The 21,285-nt window shown below is 46.4% G+C and overlaps 1 protein-coding gene across 1 annotated transcript; it reads left to right on the top strand.

Annotated features, from left to right (window-relative positions):
* The first annotated feature begins 693 nt into the window (after positions 1-693).
* LOC143962523 (asialoglycoprotein receptor 1-like) lies at positions 694-20,578 on the top strand. The gene is made up of 4 exons (XM_077471797.1): positions 694-835; positions 4,381-4,532; positions 6,975-7,081; positions 19,691-20,578. Exons 1-4 carry the CDS (start codon positions 694-696, stop codon positions 19,842-19,844), a joined length of 555 nt encoding a protein of 184 aa, XP_077327923.1. The 3' UTR covers positions 19,845-20,578.
* The last annotated feature ends 707 nt before the right edge of the window (positions 20,579-21,285 follow it).

The raw sequence follows: 21,285 nt of genomic DNA on the forward strand, positions 1-21,285 counted from the left end.
AAAACTTTCCTGAACAAAATACAAACGGACATCGTGAGGTTTGTCTGGGGGAAGAAAGGTTACAGGTGCTCCTCAGCCACACTATACCGATTGAAATCTCAAGGGGGGTTGGGTCTTCCCAATTTGTGGGGTTATTATCAAGCGGCACAATTGACCCAGATATCAATGGCCTTCTCTGGTTCTGTAAAACCGGACTGGTTAGTGATGGAACGGCAGTCTATTCCCCACCACACAATAGATTTCCTATTGGGTTGTAACCCCAAACGCAGACCTGCGATTCTAGCTCCCACCCTTTCGCACTCCATGGCACTGAGCTCCAACTTATTCAAACGGGACTCGTTGATCTCCCCACTGAAACCGCTAACACACATTTTTCATAATGGAGATTAAAGACATAATGGAGCAAAATTTTTTCCAGGTTCCTCACCAGTGTGCTTCAGAGGTTGTGGTATGGGCGGAGACATGTTTCATATCTGGTGGTCATGTCCACGCATCCGCTCCTTTTGGCGGAAGGTGTTCCGTACGGTTAGTTCTATTACGGGGACTGCCTTTCTACCACACCCCAGTTTAGCCTTACTAAATTTTCCAGTCCCGGCTCTATCCAAACATTCACAGCAACTGGCGTTTTTTGTTTTTCTTGGGGCTAAAATTACGATAGCCAAGGCCTGGAAAAAACACACGGTCTCCTATAAGATGTTTAAATCTAAGGTGACCTGGATTATGGTACAGGAACAAGTAGTGGCCAAGTGGAGCGACAAAACGGAGAGATTCCGGTTGATCTGGGAACCTTGGGCGACATTATGTAATATTTCTCTTATCCCAGGGGTGCAGCCTGGTAATTTGTCCAATGGGGCAGGTATCACTTGATTAAGCTTATTACATTGTCTCTCTTTCTCTCTTCCCCCCTTTCCTTTTTCAAACGTTTTCTCTCTTCTATTTTTCTTCGCCTCTCTTGGTGTAACGGGATGTGCTCCACTGGGGGTGCTAAGAAAGACAGCAGCCATATTCTGGGCTGGCTATCGGCCCCAAAATCCTTTCGGCATCTCAGGCACTTGAACTCTGTAGAGATGGGAAGGGAGTGTCCTGGTTTTGGTGGACGGGCCCAGCCCCTGGTCTGCAGCTTGATCCCGTTTGGGGCGTCAGGGGACCCGAGGCTCGTGTGCTTTGACTAGACATACTCCCTCTTGTGGGTCGAACTAGCAGTTATGGGTTCGAGATAATACCATTGTTATGTCAAATGTACTTCCTGATGGCTTTATAGACTTGTTTTGATATATTTTGGTCTGGATCCATGTATGTCTAATTTGGCTATCCTTATGTACGGATGGATTTAACTTGTATGTTTTTAGGAATGTTTATCTTTACTGTTTTGATGAAAATCTTCAATAAACAATTTAAAATTAAAATTTTCTATTTTTTCATGGGCCATTGCCCTAATCTCTTCCATTTTTTAAAGAAAATATACCTTTTCTAACCATTCTTTTGTTGAGGGAGCAATGGTATTCCTCCAGTGTCTGGGTATTAACGCTTTCGCGGCTGTGATTTTTTTTATATCTCTTCATCGAGCAGTTGGTAATTTGTAGCAAACAACATGCTTAAGACCCCATTCACACCTGAGCGTTTTGTAGCTTGAAGCCTGAAGCTACAAAATGCTTGAGGGGAAAAAGTCTATTATTCTCAATGGAGATGGTTCACATCTCCACTCCATGTCGCCTGAAGCCAAACGCCTGAAGCTCAAACAAGTTCCGGACCCTTTTTTGTCACTCAAATTGAGCAGATTTGGGCGTTTTTCTTCTTTTAACATTGGTGACCTTTTGCCCTGCACAAAATCGCGTCAAATCGCGGTAAAAAACGCTGAATCATGGTAAAGAACGCAGCAAAAAACGACGCAAAATGGCGGTAAATTTGAGCGATTTTCTGCTTGAAAACGCTACGCTCAGGTGTGAATGCAGCCTTAGTGGATCTTTCTGTCAGCAATTTGTTTTGTAATTTCGATTACTCCAGAAGGGTTGAATCAGGTCACACTCCCACCAAATATGTTGTAGGGTGCCCTTGTCTTGCAACGCCAGCAGAGATCAGGAACTGTGGGGAACCGTTTATGTTGTTTATTTGGCGTGTTATACCAATTTGTTAGTAATTTTAACAAAGTTTCTTGTAATCGCGTACTAATCGCACCAATTCCACTTGTAAGTTTGAGATTGATTTCATTTTGTTGCTTTCAATACAGAGTGTAGCTAAGAATGGTGAGTTTCTGTTGGTGAATGGCTGGGTTAATCTAATCATACCCGGTGGAAAATATGGGTTAGCCATCAATGGCCTTAGTGGGCTAGGGGATGTGGTCAGGCCGGATATTCAAATTACTGTTTGTAGAGTTTTTAAGTTTCGCCCCTATAAGGGGAGGTTGTTTTAGTCGTTTAGGGCATAAGTCCCATGGGATCCATGGTAAATGTGACAGCGGTATGGGGTCTATGCTGTTTTCTAAGGTGACTTGTGCGGTGGTAGGGAAGTAAATGTTTGCCAGTGTGATCGGTGTTCCCGCCCATTGCCCCTTAGCCCTTGTACACACGGTCGGACATTCTGACAACCAAATCCGTTGGAATTTGTCTGACGGATTTTGTCCGAAACTGTTGCATACACACAGTCGGACAAAGTTGTCGGAAAATCCAATCTTTTAGAACGTGATGACGTAATTTCGTTACGATGTGACTACATTCAGGCTAGTAGTAGCCAATAGCTTTGGTCTAGGAATTTGATCTGAGCATGCGTGGCACTTTGTCCGATCGGAATTCTCTACACACAATCGGGCAAAGTCCGATCGGATCATGTTGTCAGAAAATTTTATAGCCCAGCTGGAAAACTTGGTCTGTCGGATACTCCGACGGAAACAGTCCAATGGAGCCCACACACGGTCGGATTATCCGACAACACGGTCCTGTCGGACATTGTCCATCGGAATATCTCCCTTCAGTGTCCACTTGCTGCTGGGTGATGACGATGTCAGTGTTTTTATGTATCAAGATAGAAACTCCCTTTGATTTGGTCATGGAATTTGTTGCATGAAAGGCATGTGGGTAGTGTTTGTCATGCAATCTGGGTACTGTACCTGTTTTGAAGTGGGTTTCTTGGAGAAATACCATGGCCGGTTTCGTCTTGCGAAGCCCCCGAAGTAATGAGATTCACTCCCCTGATGTATTTAAACCCCTGATGTTATGAGAGATCACAAAAGCATGTTTATCAAGCACAGAGTAAGACATGGTTAGGTGAGTAAATGTTATTACCCGTTTCTGTCACAGAACTGGCCTAAATGCCATGATTATTAGAGAAAAAAAGATAGAGAAAAGATAGAAAAGAACAAAAAAGAGGTATTCCAGTAACTCTCAGGTGGAGTGTCACTTGAATGAAGTATATAGGTAAAATATCGCCTAATGTCCTCTTTAGGAGAGAGAAGAAGTGAATTTGTCACTACAGAAATGGTAGAAACAAGTATATCCAAATATCTGTATGTAATCAACTAATCACACTAAGATAATGGAAGTAAGCCCCCCGTGACTCATAAAACTTAATTATAAACAAAAATTTGTCATGTACCCCTTCCAGCCATTAGGATAGTATCATGAACATGAATATGAACATGAAAGTTGCCTCTATAGTGAACGATGGTTGCAGTTAGTAAACTATGGTCCAACGAAAAGTCTGCTGTATCTATATTGAGCAGATATAGTTGTTCATTAACATCATAGAATTTTAAGGAAATCTAAAGAATTTTAAAGCGGCACAAAGTGCGTGGCCTGCTAGCGCCACTTAAACTGGTATAATTGTGAAAATCAAGAAATCCCACACCGGGAATGAGGTTGGAACTTTCCTGTGTTGTGGCCTGGTGACTGCACCCTGAGCGGGCGTCTCCCGTGGCGAGTTTAATCTTATCCTGACTAGGGTCAATTTGATACATGTTAAGGTCCCGTCGAGGCAAAGCATACACGTGGACCGCCTATCCAGGCAAGATATGTCAAGCAGGCGCATGCACCGCCTCGACCCTCCCACGTGTAATATTGCTGCGCCCATTTTAATGGCCACTCCAGTATTTCTGATGGAATTTGTATGTATTTTATATCATGGAGAATGTAAGAAAAGTTGTGACACACAAAGTTGGGTAGAGACACAAAACTCCTGGGTGTGCAGAAACAGAGCCAAGAATTCCGACAGGGAGATCTCATTGATGAAATTTCTGAGACATATAAGACTCCAGGGTCTGACTCAGGGATGTGATGTCTTTTATCTGTGATTTCCTTTTATTATAATTTTACCATCTTGGCTGAATGGTCCGTTAATAACCATGACAATCTAGCATGACCCTCATAATCCTCTTTCTTGCTCCCTCAGACTCTTCTGATCCATTATGTAGTAAGGGATGGATGCGGTATGGACTCAGCTGTTACTCCTTTTCTTCAAGCTCACGACCATGGAACGTCTCCAAGAAAGACTGTGAGGAGAGGGAGGCCCACCTGATAGTCATTAATAGCGAGGGAGAGATGGTATGAATGCTGAACAGATAGACACGTCCAACTGTGATAGTTCCACTGTCAGATCACATCACTGCCAGCAGTATTTGATTATTATGCTCACAGCCTCACCCTGTGAAGAGACTTTCCAGTTTGCAGGACAACAATTTAAGCACTGGCAGACTGAGAGTGATTATGACTGAGGCAGGTTAACTGAATAATTAAACCTTTGCTCACACACCGCTATGTGTTTTAACAGAAACCTGCACCTTTTAAAGAATCTGTTGGTGCAACTCTGACATCTAAAAAAAAAAAGTATTTATCGCTTGCTGCCTCATCCAGACAGGAATGTAACAGAGTTTACACTGCTATAGATTCTTCACAGAGACAAAGTTATTTTATTTCTAATTAGAGCATTCAGTGGCCCAGCTTCATGAGTCTTAAACATTTTTTTTTCACAGTTTAGTGAGTGCATTTTCAGGTAATTTCTGCCTCCTTTATTACCTGATTGTTTATTTATCACTTTATTTATTTTGCTTTGATTTCTTATTTTGTGGAGAAATATGGGGATTGTTTTGATGAGCGAGGAGGTTTTTTCTCCTTCCCTGATTTGTAAACATTGCTTTAACGAAAAGAAAAAAAGAGGTGCAGAAAAAAATTACAATAGTTAAATAAATGGTAATAATGTAAAATATATTTTATAATTTATTAAAATATTTATAGAAAATATATATAAAAAAAAAATAGATATAAACAACAGTAAAATAAACGGTTTAAAAGTGGAAAAATATTTAACCACTTCAGCTCCGGAAGGTTTTAATCCCTTCCTGACCAGGCCATTTTTGCGATACGGCACTGCGTTGTGTTAGCTGACAATTCCGTGGTTGTGTGACATTGTACTCAATGAAAATTGATTTCCTTTTTTCCCACAAATAGAGCTTTCTTTTGGTGGTTTTTGATCACCTCTGCGGTTTTTATTTTTTGCGCTATAAACAAAAAAGAGCGACAATTTTGAAAAAAAATATATATTTTCTGCTTTCTGTTATAAAACACATCTAATAAAAAAAGTAAACAATCAAATCATCAATTTAGGAGAATTTGTACTCTGCTACATATTTTTGGTAAAAAAAATTCCCAAAAAGCATACATCGATTGGTTTGCGCAAATGTTACAGCATTCACAAACTATGGGATATATTTATGGACTTTTTAGTTATTTTTTATTGTTTTTACTAGTAATGGCAGCGATTAGTGATTTTTAGCAGGACTGCGACATTGTGGAGGACAAATCTGACACTTTTTGGGGACCAGTGACACCAATACAGTGATCAGTGCTAAAAAGTGTGTTAAGTGTGCTCCTAGGGAGTGATTTCTAACTGTGTGGGGGATGGACTTACTGGAGGAAGAGAGGCATCTGTGTTCCTGATTAGCAGGAACACAAGATCTCTCTCTTCCTCTCTGACAGAATGGCGGTCTGCCTTGTTTACATAGGCAGACTGCCATTCAATATATAACGGGAAAGACAACAGATATACATGTAAAACTTATGTAGGAGGATTTGTTTAATTTCCGTGTATCATCTGAGGCTGTTCAGTTCATTGGGTATAGGAGAGGGTTTACATCCATTTTAAGTAGTCCACCTGTTGTTTGGTTCTTTGTAGAATCTTTTTCATTGGAGAATGAACCCAATCTGATGTTTCAGAGTCACTGACCCTCATAAATGACTCTTCATACTCCTTCATAGTCTCTATGGTAAGAGCTCAGAGCTGTGGGGACAGCCATCTTTTCTTGTAACCTCGATGGGTGTTGCAGAACAGCCCCACTTACTCAAAGGGCCCCATATTGGAAACTACTGTATCTTAAATATATTTATAATTACAACTGACAAGGTTTCACAATCCGACAACCAACATATAATTTATCAGCATGAAATTACAATTTGTTAGACACCAAATATTATAAAGAACTTATGCATATTCCTATTAGGATGTCACATTTGTCTTTAGACCTGAAATGTAACTCTGTGCAATTCAGCCATTGTAATGTACATGGTAGAGGCTAAGATGATAAGAGGGCTTGCCTTACATCTCCTGTCCAATACCCCCTGGAGTTAATGACAGGGTGTAGCAGCATGAGGAGTGGCACAGGTGCCGGTGGTAGGTATGGACACTGTGCATGGTCAGATGACAGTCTGGATACCACTGAGATGCTGTGGATGCTGGACTGGTATTTGTGGAGAATGTCACGCACGTGGAGCACAGGAACTCTCAGATGCAGGTATTAAAGCCGTAGCCAAAACAAGCCAATGACAACCGGGCAGAAGAATGTCTTTGAGTTGGTTTCCTCCTGGTGCCTCAGTTTCCTATCCAATCCCAAAAATATACTTGTAGATTAATTGTCATGTCAAATTGGCAGGAAAAGTGTGTATGCATATTAATTAATCTTCACACAACTTCTATCTTTTGCCTTTCTTAAGAATTTTCTACATGGGATTGCAAGCAACAGATGGGCGTGGATCGGTCTAACGGATTTGGATGGAACATGGAAATGGGTGGATGGAACTCCTTATGACATCACTCCAAAGTAAGACACTGAAACCTCAAACTTAAGAATACTTCTAACACATTCCCAAGTTTAAGATCTGGCAAAATGATCTAAAAAGGCGGCTAAATGATGAATCCTTGTGCTGAAGTACATTGTTGAGACTTAAATTCACTCCACCTAGCGCTTTACAGCACCTTTTCATACATGAAGCCTTAATCTATGCATGATCTATGAGTTAGTGGGGCTTATCAGAGTCTAGAGGCCACCATTAAAAATATTGCGGCCTGGGGGGCATGTCCGGATGTAACAGGAGCAGGACGTGTTTCAGTGGAGCTCCGCCATCCTGATCCCATCAGCATCCATCCTGGGCCCTATTCTGCAGGACAAGTCTCCACGCTAACACTACTTGACGTCCGCAGCCATCCGCAACAGCCCTGGTGATTATTGCCCCGCTCGGCCACCGATCGGTTCATTGCAGGGCCGTGTCCGGCCTCCTCCTCTGTGGATCCGCCGCCATCTTTCGGCCTACCTCGCTGCCGGCCCCCCGTTTTCTGATACTGCTCTCTGCGGGAGGGGAGGTAGTGCACCGCGGCGCATACACAGCGGTCGCCCCTGGGACAGTGTGCGGAGGTGTGGGGGCTGGATGGACTGAATAGATCCTGCGGAGCCGCTCTGGAGTGCTCGAGGCAGCCGCCACCATGCGGCCCTGCAATCGGCCGCCATCCTCCCCCTGGGACTGCCTGGGGACTCTCCTGTTAGCCTCCCGGGACCATCGGAGGTCCCCTCCACCCAATCCAGCTGCTATTTACGGGGCCTGACCGGCGGATGGTGTCTGGCGAGACTGTTTGGCAAGTAGGTCCTAGCGGCCATCTTGGGGCCTGCTCTACATCCATCATCCGCGGCCTGGGGTCCCGCTGTCTGCGGGAGGCAGGACACCGGCTCCCTCTACGCCCGCAGGAGGCTCCAGGATGAAGGTTGGTCAGGAAGGGGGCCGGGGGGTGAGGAGGGGGATCCCTTATAGCCGTCACTGCAGCATCATAGTGTTGCCCCCCTAGAGACTGCCGCTGTGTCCCGGAGGTGACCCTGCTGCCCCCCCCCCCCCTGTGTACCCAACAGCACAGGTACTGCTCTGCCTCTTGTGTCTCCCCCTGCTGTAGTTGTGCCCTGCTGGGGGCCCGGACCCTAAGCGAGTAGCTCACCCACTCCTATCCTGATCTGCAAAGAGAACCCAGGTGCTTGCTGCCCCTTCCAGTTGGTGACGGGCTCTTCACCGCAACATCCCCCAGGATTCTCCTGCGGGGTGAACCTCGGATGGGCCACCCTAAGACCCGCTGTTCTAAATCCGGCTCCAGGACTCCATGTGCCCCCCTGCCGGCCGCTGCCTCATCTTCAAGGTGCTCCGCGGCTGTGATGGCGTCTGACGCGCGGGAGGCCGCGGATTCCGGGGGAGGTGGGGGCTCCCACGGGAGCGGTCATCTTGGCAGCCATAACATCCTGTAAAGAAACCCTGACAGCCAAGATAGACTTCCTGAGTGTAGATGTTGGTCTCATCCGCCAGGACATGGATAAGTTCCGCTCACGTGTCGCTGAAGTGGAGGATAGACTCTCCGTGGTGGAGGATACGGTCCGCTCAGACTCCAGGGAAGTGAAGGCCCTGCAGATTCAGGTGAAGGCGCTGCAAGATCGTGCAATTGATACTGAAAATTGCCTGAGGCGCAACAATATCCGCATACTTGGACTTCCTGAAAGGGCTGAGGGCCCTAGGCCCGCTGAGTTTGCTGAAGGACTCCTGTCCACTTTGTTCAACCTGGGGGAGTTGCCACCCACCTTCGTGGTGGAGAGAGCCCACAGGGTCCCGCCACTCCCTCCGAGGCTGGGTGCACCCCCGCGCCCCTTCCTGCTGCGGCTGTTAAATTACCGTGACAGGGACCGCATCCTTGCGGCAGCTCGTGCCATGCCTGAAATCAAGTATGAGAACACCAAACTTCTATTCTTTCCAGACTTCTCCCAGGAAGTGCAGCAATGACGCAAGTCCTTTACCGATGTGAGACGCCGGCTCAGAGAAAGAGGAATTCGTTTTGGTCTACTGTATCCCAGCAGGTTACGAATTACTGACGGTGATAACACCCGCTTCTTTGACACCCCGGAGGCAGCGGCGGCGTGGCTAGATGCCCGCTGAACATTTGCGGTCGGGGACTTGGACTGGCTGAAAGTGATCGCCGGGGGGTAGCAACGTATCCCCCTTCTGCAATGATTCGACCCGGGTAGGACCCTGGTAACATTTGTGTTTTGTTCCCGGCCCTTTCTCCCCATTGAATCCAGATTTTGCCTTACAGTTTGTTTGTTGTCCTGCATAGCGGGATCGACTGTGATTACTCCTGCCTAAGGAGCTCCACTGGAGGCCACTGAGTTACCCACTTTTTGTGTGAGACACACCCCCTGTCTACTGCTGCTGCTTTCCCCCCCCCCCCGTTCTCCCTCCAAGACTGGACTCTGCTTTCCAAAAGTGGGGCGGATTCTACTGGGAAGGACTGTACCCACCTATGGCCCACCATCCGGGGGCCTCAGTGAACTGAAAGTTCTAAAGTTATGGGAATAAAACCACATCGGTTTGTATGGGTAGATGGCCTAGTGTTTTGGTCTTCGACCTCGGTTCTTGTGATGTTGGGGTAGGGTTTTATATGTTCTGTGGGGAGGGGGTTTTTTGTCTTAAAGCTAAGTTTCAATCATGTGCTGTTCGACTGCTAAAAAGTGTGTGTACTAAATTTGGGTTTGCCTACACCTACTGGTCGCCTTGGATCATCCTGTCTTTGTTTCCCCCTGACGTCCCATGATGGCCCCCTCTGCTACTGAGTCGCTAACTATTCTATCGTGGAACGTCAGGGGACTCAACTCCAAATACAAGCGCTCGCTGTTATTTCAATATCTAAAATTGCATAATCCCCACATAGTCTTGCTGCAGGAAACACATTTAACTGGTAGTAAGGTTCTGGCTCTGAAAAAACCCTGGGTGCAAAGGGCGCTGCATGCGACCTACTCCTCGTACTCTCGAGGGGTGTTGATACTGATCAGTAAACGAGTGCCATGTCTGATCCATGAGGTTCACTTGGATCCCCAGGGGAAATTTGCTATGGTGGTATTGAGCATCTATAATAAGAAATATGTTGTTGTGAACGTGTACCTGCCTCCTCCGAGCCAGGTGCAGGTTTTGTACACTTTATATGAGAGGTTGGCTCCGCATTGCCTGGCGTGTGTCCTGTTTATGGGTGACTTTAACGCCACACTGACCCGGGACCTAGATAGACCCTCCCCACAAGCGACTTTCAATCCTGATCTTGGTTCGTGGGCCCTGGCAACTGACTATCAGGAGGTGTGGAGATGGCTTCACCCCCAGGATAGAGCATACTCCTGTTTTTCCTCCACGTTCAAAACGTCCTCCCGCATTGATCTGGCATTTGCAAATGATCTCCTCCTGGCTAATGTCCAGGAGGCCAGCTACCTTCCCTCCGGTCTATCGGATCACCACCCCCTTAAATTGGTTATTAGGACCACCAAAACAAGGAGTAAAGCCCTTTGGAGGCTACAGCCCCATTGGATCACTAACGGAACAGTTCATGACAGAGTTGCCCCCTCTTTGCAGGATTACTGGGTGCGCAATGCGGGGTCAGCCTCCCTGGAGATGACGTGGGATGCTTCCAAAGCCTACGGTAGGGGACAGTATATTTCTGCTGTGGCGGCAGTCAAAGCGGAACTTGGGGACAGGGTATCTGAGTTGCAGCACAGGGTTGAGGAGGCTCTAGATCAGTACTCTGCCTCAACGACGGTCCCCAATTTTGAGCACCTTTTGTCGCTCAGGCGAGAACTGCATCTCCATGTCTCAAACACCACCAGGCTGGGGCTACAAGACAGCAGGCAGAAATACTTTGAATTTGGAGATAAGAATAGCAAACTACTAGCTATGCTGGCGCAGCAGGACAGGTCTGTAACGGTTATTCCCGAAATACTCACGGAGGACGGGGCACTGGTTACCTCTCCAGAGGATATTTTAACTGCGTTCACCAGGTTTTATACCTCTCTGTATGTCTCCTCACTACCTGACTGTTTTGACCCTGCACCAATGACCTCATTGTTAGATACGCTGGCATTGGGGTGGTTTTCTGATGCAGAGCAACAGCTCCTTGTTTCGGAGATCACGCCAGAGGAGGTCCCGATGGCCATCGGGTCCTTCCCGGCAGGGAGGTCCCAGGGATCGGATGGGCTACCCATAGAGTATTATAGAGCCCACGTAGAACTCCTTGCCCCCAGGCTGGCTCAGATGTATCGCTCTTGTCTTCAGCAGGGCTCCCTGCCCCCTTCTATGAGAGAGGCCCATATTGTTCTCGTTCTGAAGCCTAATAAGGACCCCAAACAGTGCGCCTCTTACAGGCCGATAGCTCTCCTCAATTGCGATTTAAAAATATTGACTAAAATACTGGCCATTAGAATTAATAAAGTAATCAAATCTCTGATTGATTCTGATCAAACTGGCTTTATGCCAGGTAGGTCCACGTATATCAATATTCGTAGACTGTTTTCCAACATTCATGCCCCCCACGATAACCAAGGCACTAGGACTATTGCCACCCTTGATATGGAAAAAGCATTTGATACAGTGGAATGGGTGTATCTGTGGGAGGTGCTCAGAAGAATGGGTTTCCCACTGCGGTTTATTGACTGGATACGCACATTGTACTCTGGTCCCCTGGCATGCATTAAACTGAATGGCTCCTTGTCTCCTTCGTTTCCCCTGCAGAGGGGCACCAGGCAGGGCTGCCCTCTTTCCGCGGCCTTGTTTGCCCTGGCCATGGAACCTATTGCTGAGGCTCTTCGGAGTTTGGCTGAGGTCCGTGGTCTTCGGGTGGGCTGGCTGGAGGAGAGGGTGGCTCTCTATGCGGATGACCTTTTGCTCTTTTTGAATGACCCTGGTGACTCTTTGCGGGGCGCGCTTGGAATCATGGATGCCTTCTCTGTCTTCACCGGGTTGAAGGTGAATTGGCATAAGTCTCAACTCTTCCCGGTGGACGAAGGGGCCAAGACCTCTCCATCCTCTACCACGCTGCAGTGGGTGAATAGGTTTACCTACTTGGGCATTATTATCTCAAGAGAGAGCAAGGACTTTGTTTGGCTTATTTTTGAACCTGTTTTGGTAGGGATCAAATCCAAATTGAAGGAGTGGGCCAATCTTCCCCTCTCCCTTATAGGCCGCATTAATCTTCTAAAAATGAAGATCCTTCCCAAGCTTACGTATATTTTTAGGAATTCCCCACAATGGCTGACTAAAACCTTTAACTCTCTGAAACAGCTTTTCCTCTCCTTCATTTGGGGACCCAGGTCCCCTAGATTCAGATATACCACTCTTACCAGGCCTGTGGGTAATGGGGGGTTGGCTCTTCCTGATTGCCACAAATATTTTTTAGCTACTCAGCTTGTAACTGCCCACTGGTGGTTGCGGCCGGACCTGACCAATGCTGCAACGGTCCTGGAGGCAGCTATCGTGGGGTCTCTGGAGGCCTTGGGGGGGTTGATATTCAGGGGACTAAAAACTCCTCACTGCCTCACCCCTTCTATGTGCACCACTATTAGGGCGTGGAGGGTGGGGGAGGCACTGAGGGCATCCCCGCCTAACTCCTGGTCTCCCCACACCCCCCTGTGGCTGAATCCTAGCCTCCCGCAGTTTAGTACCATCCCGGACCCACAGGCTTGGGCCAAATGTAAAATCCTGACTCTCGAACATATTATCACTAACGGGGAACTTACTCCCTTCCATATACTACTCACTAAATTTAATGTACCGGCGTGGGTCCATTTTCATTATCTTCAAATAGCACATGCGTATCGATGTCAATTTTTAGGTCAGTCAGTCATGCTAGAATACTCTGAGCTTGAATCCATCCTTCGGGTAAAAGACCTGGAGAAACCCATGTCTCAGCTTTATGGGTCCCTGCTGGTCGCTGCCGTCCCCGAGTTGTCCTCTCTCTGCAGGAAATGGGCGGATGACATACAGGGGTTGGATGATGATGACTGGAGGGAGGTTTGGGATTTTCCATTCTCCCCTTTGGTGTCAGCCAGGGACAAATTAGTCCAATACAAAATTGTTCATAGGGCCCACAACACGCCCCACAGATTGCATCAGATGTCGCTGACGCATTCCTCGGTGTGCTGGCGGTGCTCCTATCGGCCAGGAGACTTCATTCACATCTTCTGGACTTGTCCAGCGATTGAGTGTTACTGGAAGGAGGTTCTCCTGGTGATAGGCAGGACTACCGAGATCATTATCCCTTGGGATCCTAAATACTGTCTGCTGGGGTTAGTGGAGCAAATGCCTCTCCTCAGAGCTAGGAAGACACTTATATCCTTGTAATTGTACTATGCACGAAAGGCCATCACCATGACCTGGAAGCAATCGTCTCCCCCCTCCATCAAATTCTGAAAAAGCCTGGTGAACGCTAGTTTGCCCCTCTATAAGGCCACCTACTCGAGCAGGGGTTGTCCACAAAAATTCGAGAAGGTGTGGACCTGCTGGTTCGATGATTCCACTACGGCAACTGATGTAGTGAATAATCCATAGTTCTCTATTAAGGTCAGAGTGAGACGATAGGTTGACCCAAATGCCCCGATGATATTTTATCCTGTACGTATCACACTTAGCACAAATCCTCCTGCAATAACCTCTCCCCGCATTGGGGTGTAGCTAGTTAAGGTTGTATTGTTTTGACCTGCCCTGTTGCGGCCTGCTGCTGCATCAGGTACAGATTGTATGTTAAGAGAATATGTTCTTATGTGGCCTGTTGCCACACTTGAAGGTTTACCCCTGCGTGGGAATTGTATGGCCCCTGCGTGGGCAATTTATATACCACTGAAAACTCAATAAAAATGATTGTTTAAAAAAATATATATATTGCGGCCTACCCATACTGCCCTCCATCCATGTGAATGGGTACATACAGTAGAATTAAAGACATCCACAAGTCCTTTTTTTTTACAACCCACCCCCCCCCCCCCCCCCAAAAAAAGAGTCCGTGATTGTAAATCCATAATCAGTCATGATGCCCAACACCTGCCAAATTGCTGGAATTATAAAACTTGACCCAGTGCACCTGGCCATTCCTGATGGTATTGCTCACCAAATAACAGCTCCTCATGCTTTTTATCAGCTATATTAGGGAAGGGGTGGGGAAAGTAGTGACATCATTGACCAAATATGGCCAGTGACCATATTTGGGCAGTGATGTTGCTGCTATCCTAATTAGGGATGAGCTTGGTGTTCTTGGTGCCAACACATCCTCTTCCCTCGTCTCAATGTCATCATCAGTCACTCCTTCCCTAGATCCACCATGTCCTCCTGAGGAGTCCCCCGAACTGTTTGAGCCCAGTGTTGGGTACATGCTTCAGGAGCATGCCCAGTGTTTTGAAGGCTCAGATGATGATACTCAGCTAGAGGAAGGCAGTAGCGTGAGTGCAGAGAGAGGGGATGCTCAAGAAGGACAGCGATCTGGCAGTCATGTCATCCCAACCATGACACTACCTGCCTGGAGTTTTCATGTTCTCCCTGTGCCTGCGTGGGTTTCCTCCGGGTACTCCGGCTTCCTCCCACAATCCAAAGACATGCAGGTAGGTAATTGGCTTCTGTCCAAAATTGGCCCTAGTATATGAACGGGGACCTTGGATTGTGGGCTCCATGAGGGTAGGAATGGATGTGTGCAATGTACAGGGATAGGGACCATTGTAGACACCCTCTCAGGTTGAACTGGATGGACTGGTGTCTTTATTCAACCTTACTAACTATGAAACTATGAAACTATGTTCCACCAGGTGCAGCATACTGCCAGGTTTGTTCCAGTGATGAAGAGGGAGGGGATGATGAGGTCACTGACTCCACGTGGGTGCCTGATAGGAGAGAGGAGGAGGAGGAGGCACATCTCCAATGAGGCAGGATGTCCTCCGGGGGCCAGCGTAGGGGCAGCACACCGACTGAATCACACCGCAGAGCTCCACCTGTGCAGGGCGCTGCCTCTGCACGTTATTCCAAAAGTTCTTTGGTGTGGGCCTTTTTTGAGATGAGTGCATCATATCGCACCGCTGCTATTTGCAACATATGTCTCAAGCGTATCTCGCGTGGCCAAAACATTAGCTGCTTGGGCACCACATGCTTGACCAGGCATATGTTGACTTGCCATGCAGCTCGTTGGCAAGCGTACCTTAAAGACCCACACCAAAGAACAAAGCGGACCTCTCCTTGCTCCTCATCAGCTGGGATCTCCAACCCCACTAGACCTTCAGTCCTCTCTGAACCTGCAATGAGAGGAATGAAGGTGTAGAATTAGGTGTGTCACAGCCAAGTGCTTGCGGGCACTCTGCTAGCAGAACACCCACGTCTGATTGTAGCAGGCAGATTTCCCTGCCCCAGCTGCTGGACCTTAGAAAGAAGTTCACTCCCAGTCACCCACATGCCCAGCGGTTGAATGCTAGCTTGACTAAATTGCTAGTACTTCAACTACTGCCTTTTCAGTTGGTAGACTCGGCCCCCTTCCGTGGGTTTGTGTAATGTGCGGTTCCTCAGTGGCAGGTCCCCAAACGCCATTTTTTCTCACAGAAGGCAATTCCGGCTCTCTACCGGCATGTGGAAGGCAATGTCCTTGCCTCGCTGGACAGGGCGGACAGCGGTAAGGTGCATATTACCACTGACTCATGGTCCAGGAGGCATGGACAGGGACGTTACCTATCTTTCACGGCCCATTGGGTCACTCTTCTGGCAGCTGGGAAGGATGCAGGACAAGGTGGAGTAGTGTTGGAGGTTGTTCCGCCACCACGTCTCCAAAATGCTACTACTGGTTGTGGCACACCTCTCTTCTCCACCCCCTCCTCTTCTTATTCCTCCATTGCCTCTTCCAGTGCTCTGTCCTCGGAACCAGCTGTGCTCCGTAGGCGTTCCAGGGGCTACACAAGTATGCAGGCAAAAAGATGTCATACCGTGCTTGTGCTAGTTCGTTTGCAGGCCGAGAGGTGGTTGACGCCACGCCAGGTTAAGCCAGGAATGGCGGTTTGCGACAATGGCACCAAACTCCTCTCCACCCTCTGACAGGGACAACTTACCCATGTGCCCTGTGTGGCTCACGTCCTTAACCTGGTGGTGCAGCGGTTCTTGGGCAGGTACCCGGGCTTACAGGATGTCCTGAAGCAGGCCAGGAAAGTCTGTGTGCATTTCCGCCAATCATTTAATGCCAGTGCTTGGCTGGCTGAGCTCCAAAAGGAGTTGAACCTGCCCAAGAACCGCCTTATATGTGACATGCCCACCAGGTGGAACTCAACGTTGGCCATGCTGCAGCGGCTGCACATGCAGCAGAGGGCTATCAATGGGTACCTATGCGACTACGGCACCAGGACAGGGTCAGTGGAGATTGGTTTTTTTCTCACTATGCCAGTGGGGCATGATCAGGGATGTATGCACTGTCCTGTCACCGTTTGAGGAGGTCACAAGGATGGTGAACAGTGACAGTGCATGCATCAGTGACACTGTACCTCTTGTCCACCTGTTGGAGCATACACTGCGTGGAATAATGGACAGGGCACTTGAGGTAGAACAGAGGCAGGAAGAGGAGGACTTCCTTGCCTCTCAAGGCCCCCTTTATCCAAACAGTGTTCCTGCTGTCCCACCCATCACACAGGAAGAGGACGAGGAGGAGGAGGAGGATGATTGTGTCAGCATGGAGGTGGAGCCTGGCACTTAGCAGCAGCAGTCTTTTAGGGATGATTTACACTCACAAGAAACCCGTGGACTTCTACGTGGCTGGGAGGAGGTGGCTGCAGATCATGTTGTCCTTAGTGACCCAGAGGACTCCGGACCGAATGCCTCAGTTAACCTACGCTGCATGGCCACCCTGATCCTGCAAAGCCTGCGGAAGGATCCTCGTATTCTTCGGATCAAGGAGAGGGACCATTACTGGCTGGCCACTCTCCTTGATCCACAGTACCAGGGTAAGGTTGCGGACCTTATCTTGCCGTCGCAGAGGGAGCAGAGGATGAGACATCTCCGGAAGGCCTTGCAGAAAGGTCTGTGCAACGCGTTCCCAGAGACTGGGAGGTTACAAACTCCTGGTCCTGGACAACGTGTTGCTGAGGCTTCGGTCAGAAGGAGCGGTGGAGAAGGTGGCCGTCTGACCGATGCGTTCAGACAATTTTTTAGTCTGCAGCCCCAAGGTATGATCGGTTCCAGCAACCATCGCCAGCGTCTGATTTACATGGTGCAGGAATACCTAGGGGCAAGGTCAGACTTGGACACCTTTCCCACCGAATATCCTCTGGCTTATTGGGTCTTGAGGATGGATCACTGGCCAGAGCTTGCACAGTATGCAATTGAGCTACTGGCCTGTCCTGCATCCAGCGTTCTTTCGGAACGCACCTTCATTGCTGCTGGTGGCTTTGTAACTGATCACAGGGTGCGCCTGTCCACCGACTCGGTTGATCGACTGACCTTCATAAAGATGAATCAGTCTTGGATCACCACCAGCTACCAAGCACCTGAAGCTGATGTAACCAAATATTTTTTTGGGAAATGTCACATCCCTTTAAGACTACCTATGTTGATGCTGTGTGACTGTCCTGTTATGTTGACTGACTATCCTCTTCTTCCTCAATGATCCCGCTGATATCTTGGAAGAACATTTTTGGTTCTAGGTGATGCCACCAGCCCAATTTTGCAGCCCCTGTTTAACAGAGGCGTGTAATTACAATTTTTGATGCAATGCTTTGCAGTAGGGCTCATTCCTGCACTACAACTAGAGTATATGGTAGAGGTTGCAGTGTATATGCCCAATTTTTCAGCCCCTGTTTAACAGGGGCATGTAATAAAATTTTTGATGCAATGCTTTGCAGCAGGGCTCATTCCTGCACTCCAACTAGAGTATCTGGGAGAGGTTGCAGTGTTGTGGCACCAGCAAGCAGTGTCTAAGGCCCAATTTTTCAGCCCCTGTTTAACAGGAGCATGTAATTGCAATTCTTGATATAATATTTCACAGGAGGGCCCGTTCCTGTGCCCACCCAGAGTAACTGTGAGGACTTATAGTGTTGTGGCACCAGCACCACCACCACAACCACCAAAGGCCCAATTTTTCTACCACTGTTCAACAATGGCATGTCATTACAATTCTTGATATAATCGTTCACAGCAGGGCGCTCCAGTGCCCACCAAGAGTCACTTTGAGGGCTTACAGTGTTGTGGCAACACCAACATCTTGTTCTGCCATTTCTGCAGAGCATATAGGGCAGGCCCCTACTTTCAAACACCCACCTTACAAACATCTCCTACTTGCAAATGGAAGGAGACAACAGGAAGTGAGATGAAAAAAGAAGGACGGCAAAAAAAATTATACAGGGGTGATAACCCTTCCCTATGTTTTCCTAAAAGCTTAAAAATAGATTTTTTGACTGGAGCTGCACTTTAAAAATGTACCAGTTCAAAATTACAAACAGATTCTACAACAAACCTACATAGTCCCTGTCTTGTATGCACCGCCTGTATACTGCTGTTCTGAGTATATAGGGCCTGGGGGCACCACGCCTTTCTTTTTTTTTAATTTGGGTAATATCCGTACAAGACCCAAAGGGGCTGGTAATGGGCAGGGGGGCTACCAATGCCTTTTTTCTAAATGATTTTCATCCGTTTTGCCAGAACTAAATGTTACATTAAAACCGCAAGCAGTTTTAAATGACTTTTTTCCCGTTAAATGTCAATTTGTGCAGGGACTGTTCTAAACACGGGAAACACGTGGCATTTCACAGGCATACTATAGACACCCCCAGGCACAATATTTAAAGGAATATTTCACTTTTTTTTCACTTTAATCGTCATTAAAATCAGTGCTCCCGAAAAACAGTAGTTTTTAAAAAATAATTTGGCATTGACCCATGTCCCCTGGGGCAGGAGTCAGGTCCCCAAACCCTTTTTAGGACAATATCTTGCATATCAACCATTAAAATTAGCACTTTTTATTTTGAACGTTCGAGTCCCATAGACTTCAATGGGGTTCTAAAGTTCGCACAAATTTTTGGTCCGTTCGAAAGTTCTGGTGCGAACCGAACCGGGGGGGTTGTTCGGCTCATCCCTAATCCCCATTCCTTTCCTTAAGTACCTTAGGGATTACCACCCATGTAAGTAATGTGCCAGAGGTGGTTTCTAGGGACACAGCGGGTGTCAGCACTTCCTCCTTCTTTAGGAACCACTGACAGCAGGAAGCTGGTATATATAGAAGTGATAGAAATACCACTTTTATAGATGATGCTCACCTCCCACCGAACAGGGGGCCAAACCTACAAAAGTTTGGGCATTCTTCGAAACACTCTAACAGCCAAGGTCCAGACCAAACCATTGGCTCATCCCTACTCCTCACATAGCCAATTAGGGAAAGAGATGAGGGAAATAACTCCTCACATGCGGTTGGCCGCAACTGATCTGATTGTACGATTAAATTGTAACATGTGGTCAGCTCTCTTGCAGTCTATCACAGTTGTTGGGCTCACAATATGAAAATCTAATTTTAAAGCATTTCTTAGGTCCCAGTTATACTCAGTTTCTGCTTTGGTCTAATCACTATTGTCTCTTTTGTCCTTCAGGTTCTGGGAGAAGGGTCAGCCCAATGATTGGATGGATGATCGTTACGGAGGAGTTGAAGACTGTACTTTAATAAGTCCACCGCATCATGAGTGGAATGATGCTCACTGTTCCTTGAACAGCTACTATGTCTGTGAGAAGGACATCATCCTCTGATCTGCACTGATGGACATCAGAGGACACCTGATATCTCTGTCTGACTTTTCTCCTTCTCCATCATACTACAGCCATAAAGAATCTACTACTGCATAATATATTGCTGCAGGATTTGCTGGGACTTGTTGTTTCTCTAGAATGGGAGGATCTCAGGGGCTCCAATCTGCAGATTTCCAGCTGTACTCCAGCCTTGTCTTTAGTCTTGCACAGCTTTATAGGGTTCTGCATTTCACCACACACTGTGAGCTTCTCACAATGTGCATTAGAAGCTACAGAGAGTCAGAGTCTCCGTCATTTCTTGGCTGAAGGACATCCAGTGTCATCTAGCCCAACCACAATTAATCTAAAGGATTTCTGTTCTTTCAACTATGTAGATTAAGCATTCCATGTGGGTGTTATCTTAGGTGCTCCGAATGTGAGTCTGTCACGGCAAAGATGAGATTTCACCCATTGTAGCAGGGTCACCATTATACATTCATGTCAGCGCTTACTTAAACCACTTTAATACTGGGCACTTTTACCCCCTTCCTGCCCAGGCTAAATTTCAGTGCTGTCGCAATTTGAATGACAATTGTGCAGTCATACAACACTGTACACATATAACATTTTTATATATTTTTTTCACATAAATAGTAGACATGTGCACAGCCAAAAAAATTGTGCGTTTTCGTCTCTTTCTTTTTTCCATTTTTCGGGTCATTCGTTATGATCGTAAATTCGTAATTTTTGTAAATTTGTACATTCGAAAATCCGAAAATAAGAAAGAAGATCTCAAAATTCAAAAGAACGAAAATCCAAAAATTCTAAATGATAACTAAATAACTAATAATAGCTAGCTATTAAATTATAGGTATTGGAATTAACTTTCAAATTTTGCTGTTAGTGAACGTAATGAATACGAATTTATCCAAAATATGTATTTATCTGAAATAACGGATGCCGCATCTAAACAAATGGAACAGAACAAATTAATAATAAATAATAATAATACTTTTTTATTATTATTGGTATTTATTATTATTAATGTGTTATGTTCCATTAGTTTAGATACGTCATTCGTTATTTCAGATACTGTAAATACATAATTTGGATAAATTCATATTCATTACGTTCACAACCAAATTTGAAAGGAAATTCCAATACCTAGAATCTAATAGTTAGTAATAGTTTAAGTTAGTTATTTCCAAATTTCAGAATTTTCGAATTTTACAAATTTACAAATATCCGTAGAAATTTGTTAAACAGGTTTTTGTTAATTCGGATATTTCCAAATTATCAAATTTGTCGAAATTCTTTAAAAAACGAATTTGGAACAAAACAAATTGCACTTGTCTAATAAATAGAGCTTTCTTTTGGTGGAATTTAATCACTACTGGGGTTTTTATTTTTTGCTTAACAAACAATAAAATTTGTTATAAAATTTTGCAAACGGGTCATTTTT

Source organism: Lithobates pipiens, unplaced genomic scaffold (genome assembly GCF_037356315.1).
Source record: "Lithobates pipiens isolate NorthernLeopardFrog02 unplaced genomic scaffold, aLitPip1_a1.2 Scaffold_8, whole genome shotgun sequence".
Lineage (NCBI taxonomy): Eukaryota > Metazoa > Chordata > Amphibia > Anura > Ranidae > Lithobates > Lithobates pipiens.

Bases quoted from the DNA above. Each gene is read 5' to 3' on its own strand.
- LOC143962523 (XM_077471797.1), top strand. From the start codon at position 694: ATGTTTAAATCTAAGGTGACCTGGATTATGGTACAGGAACAAGTAGTG. The intron at 836-4,380 runs GTAATTTGTCCA...TTGCTCCCTCAG, and splicing joins TATCCCAGGGGTGCAGCCTG to ACTCTTCTGATCCATTATGT. The intron at 4,533-6,974 runs GTATGAATGCTG...GCCTTTCTTAAG, and splicing joins TTAATAGCGAGGGAGAGATG to AATTTTCTACATGGGATTGC.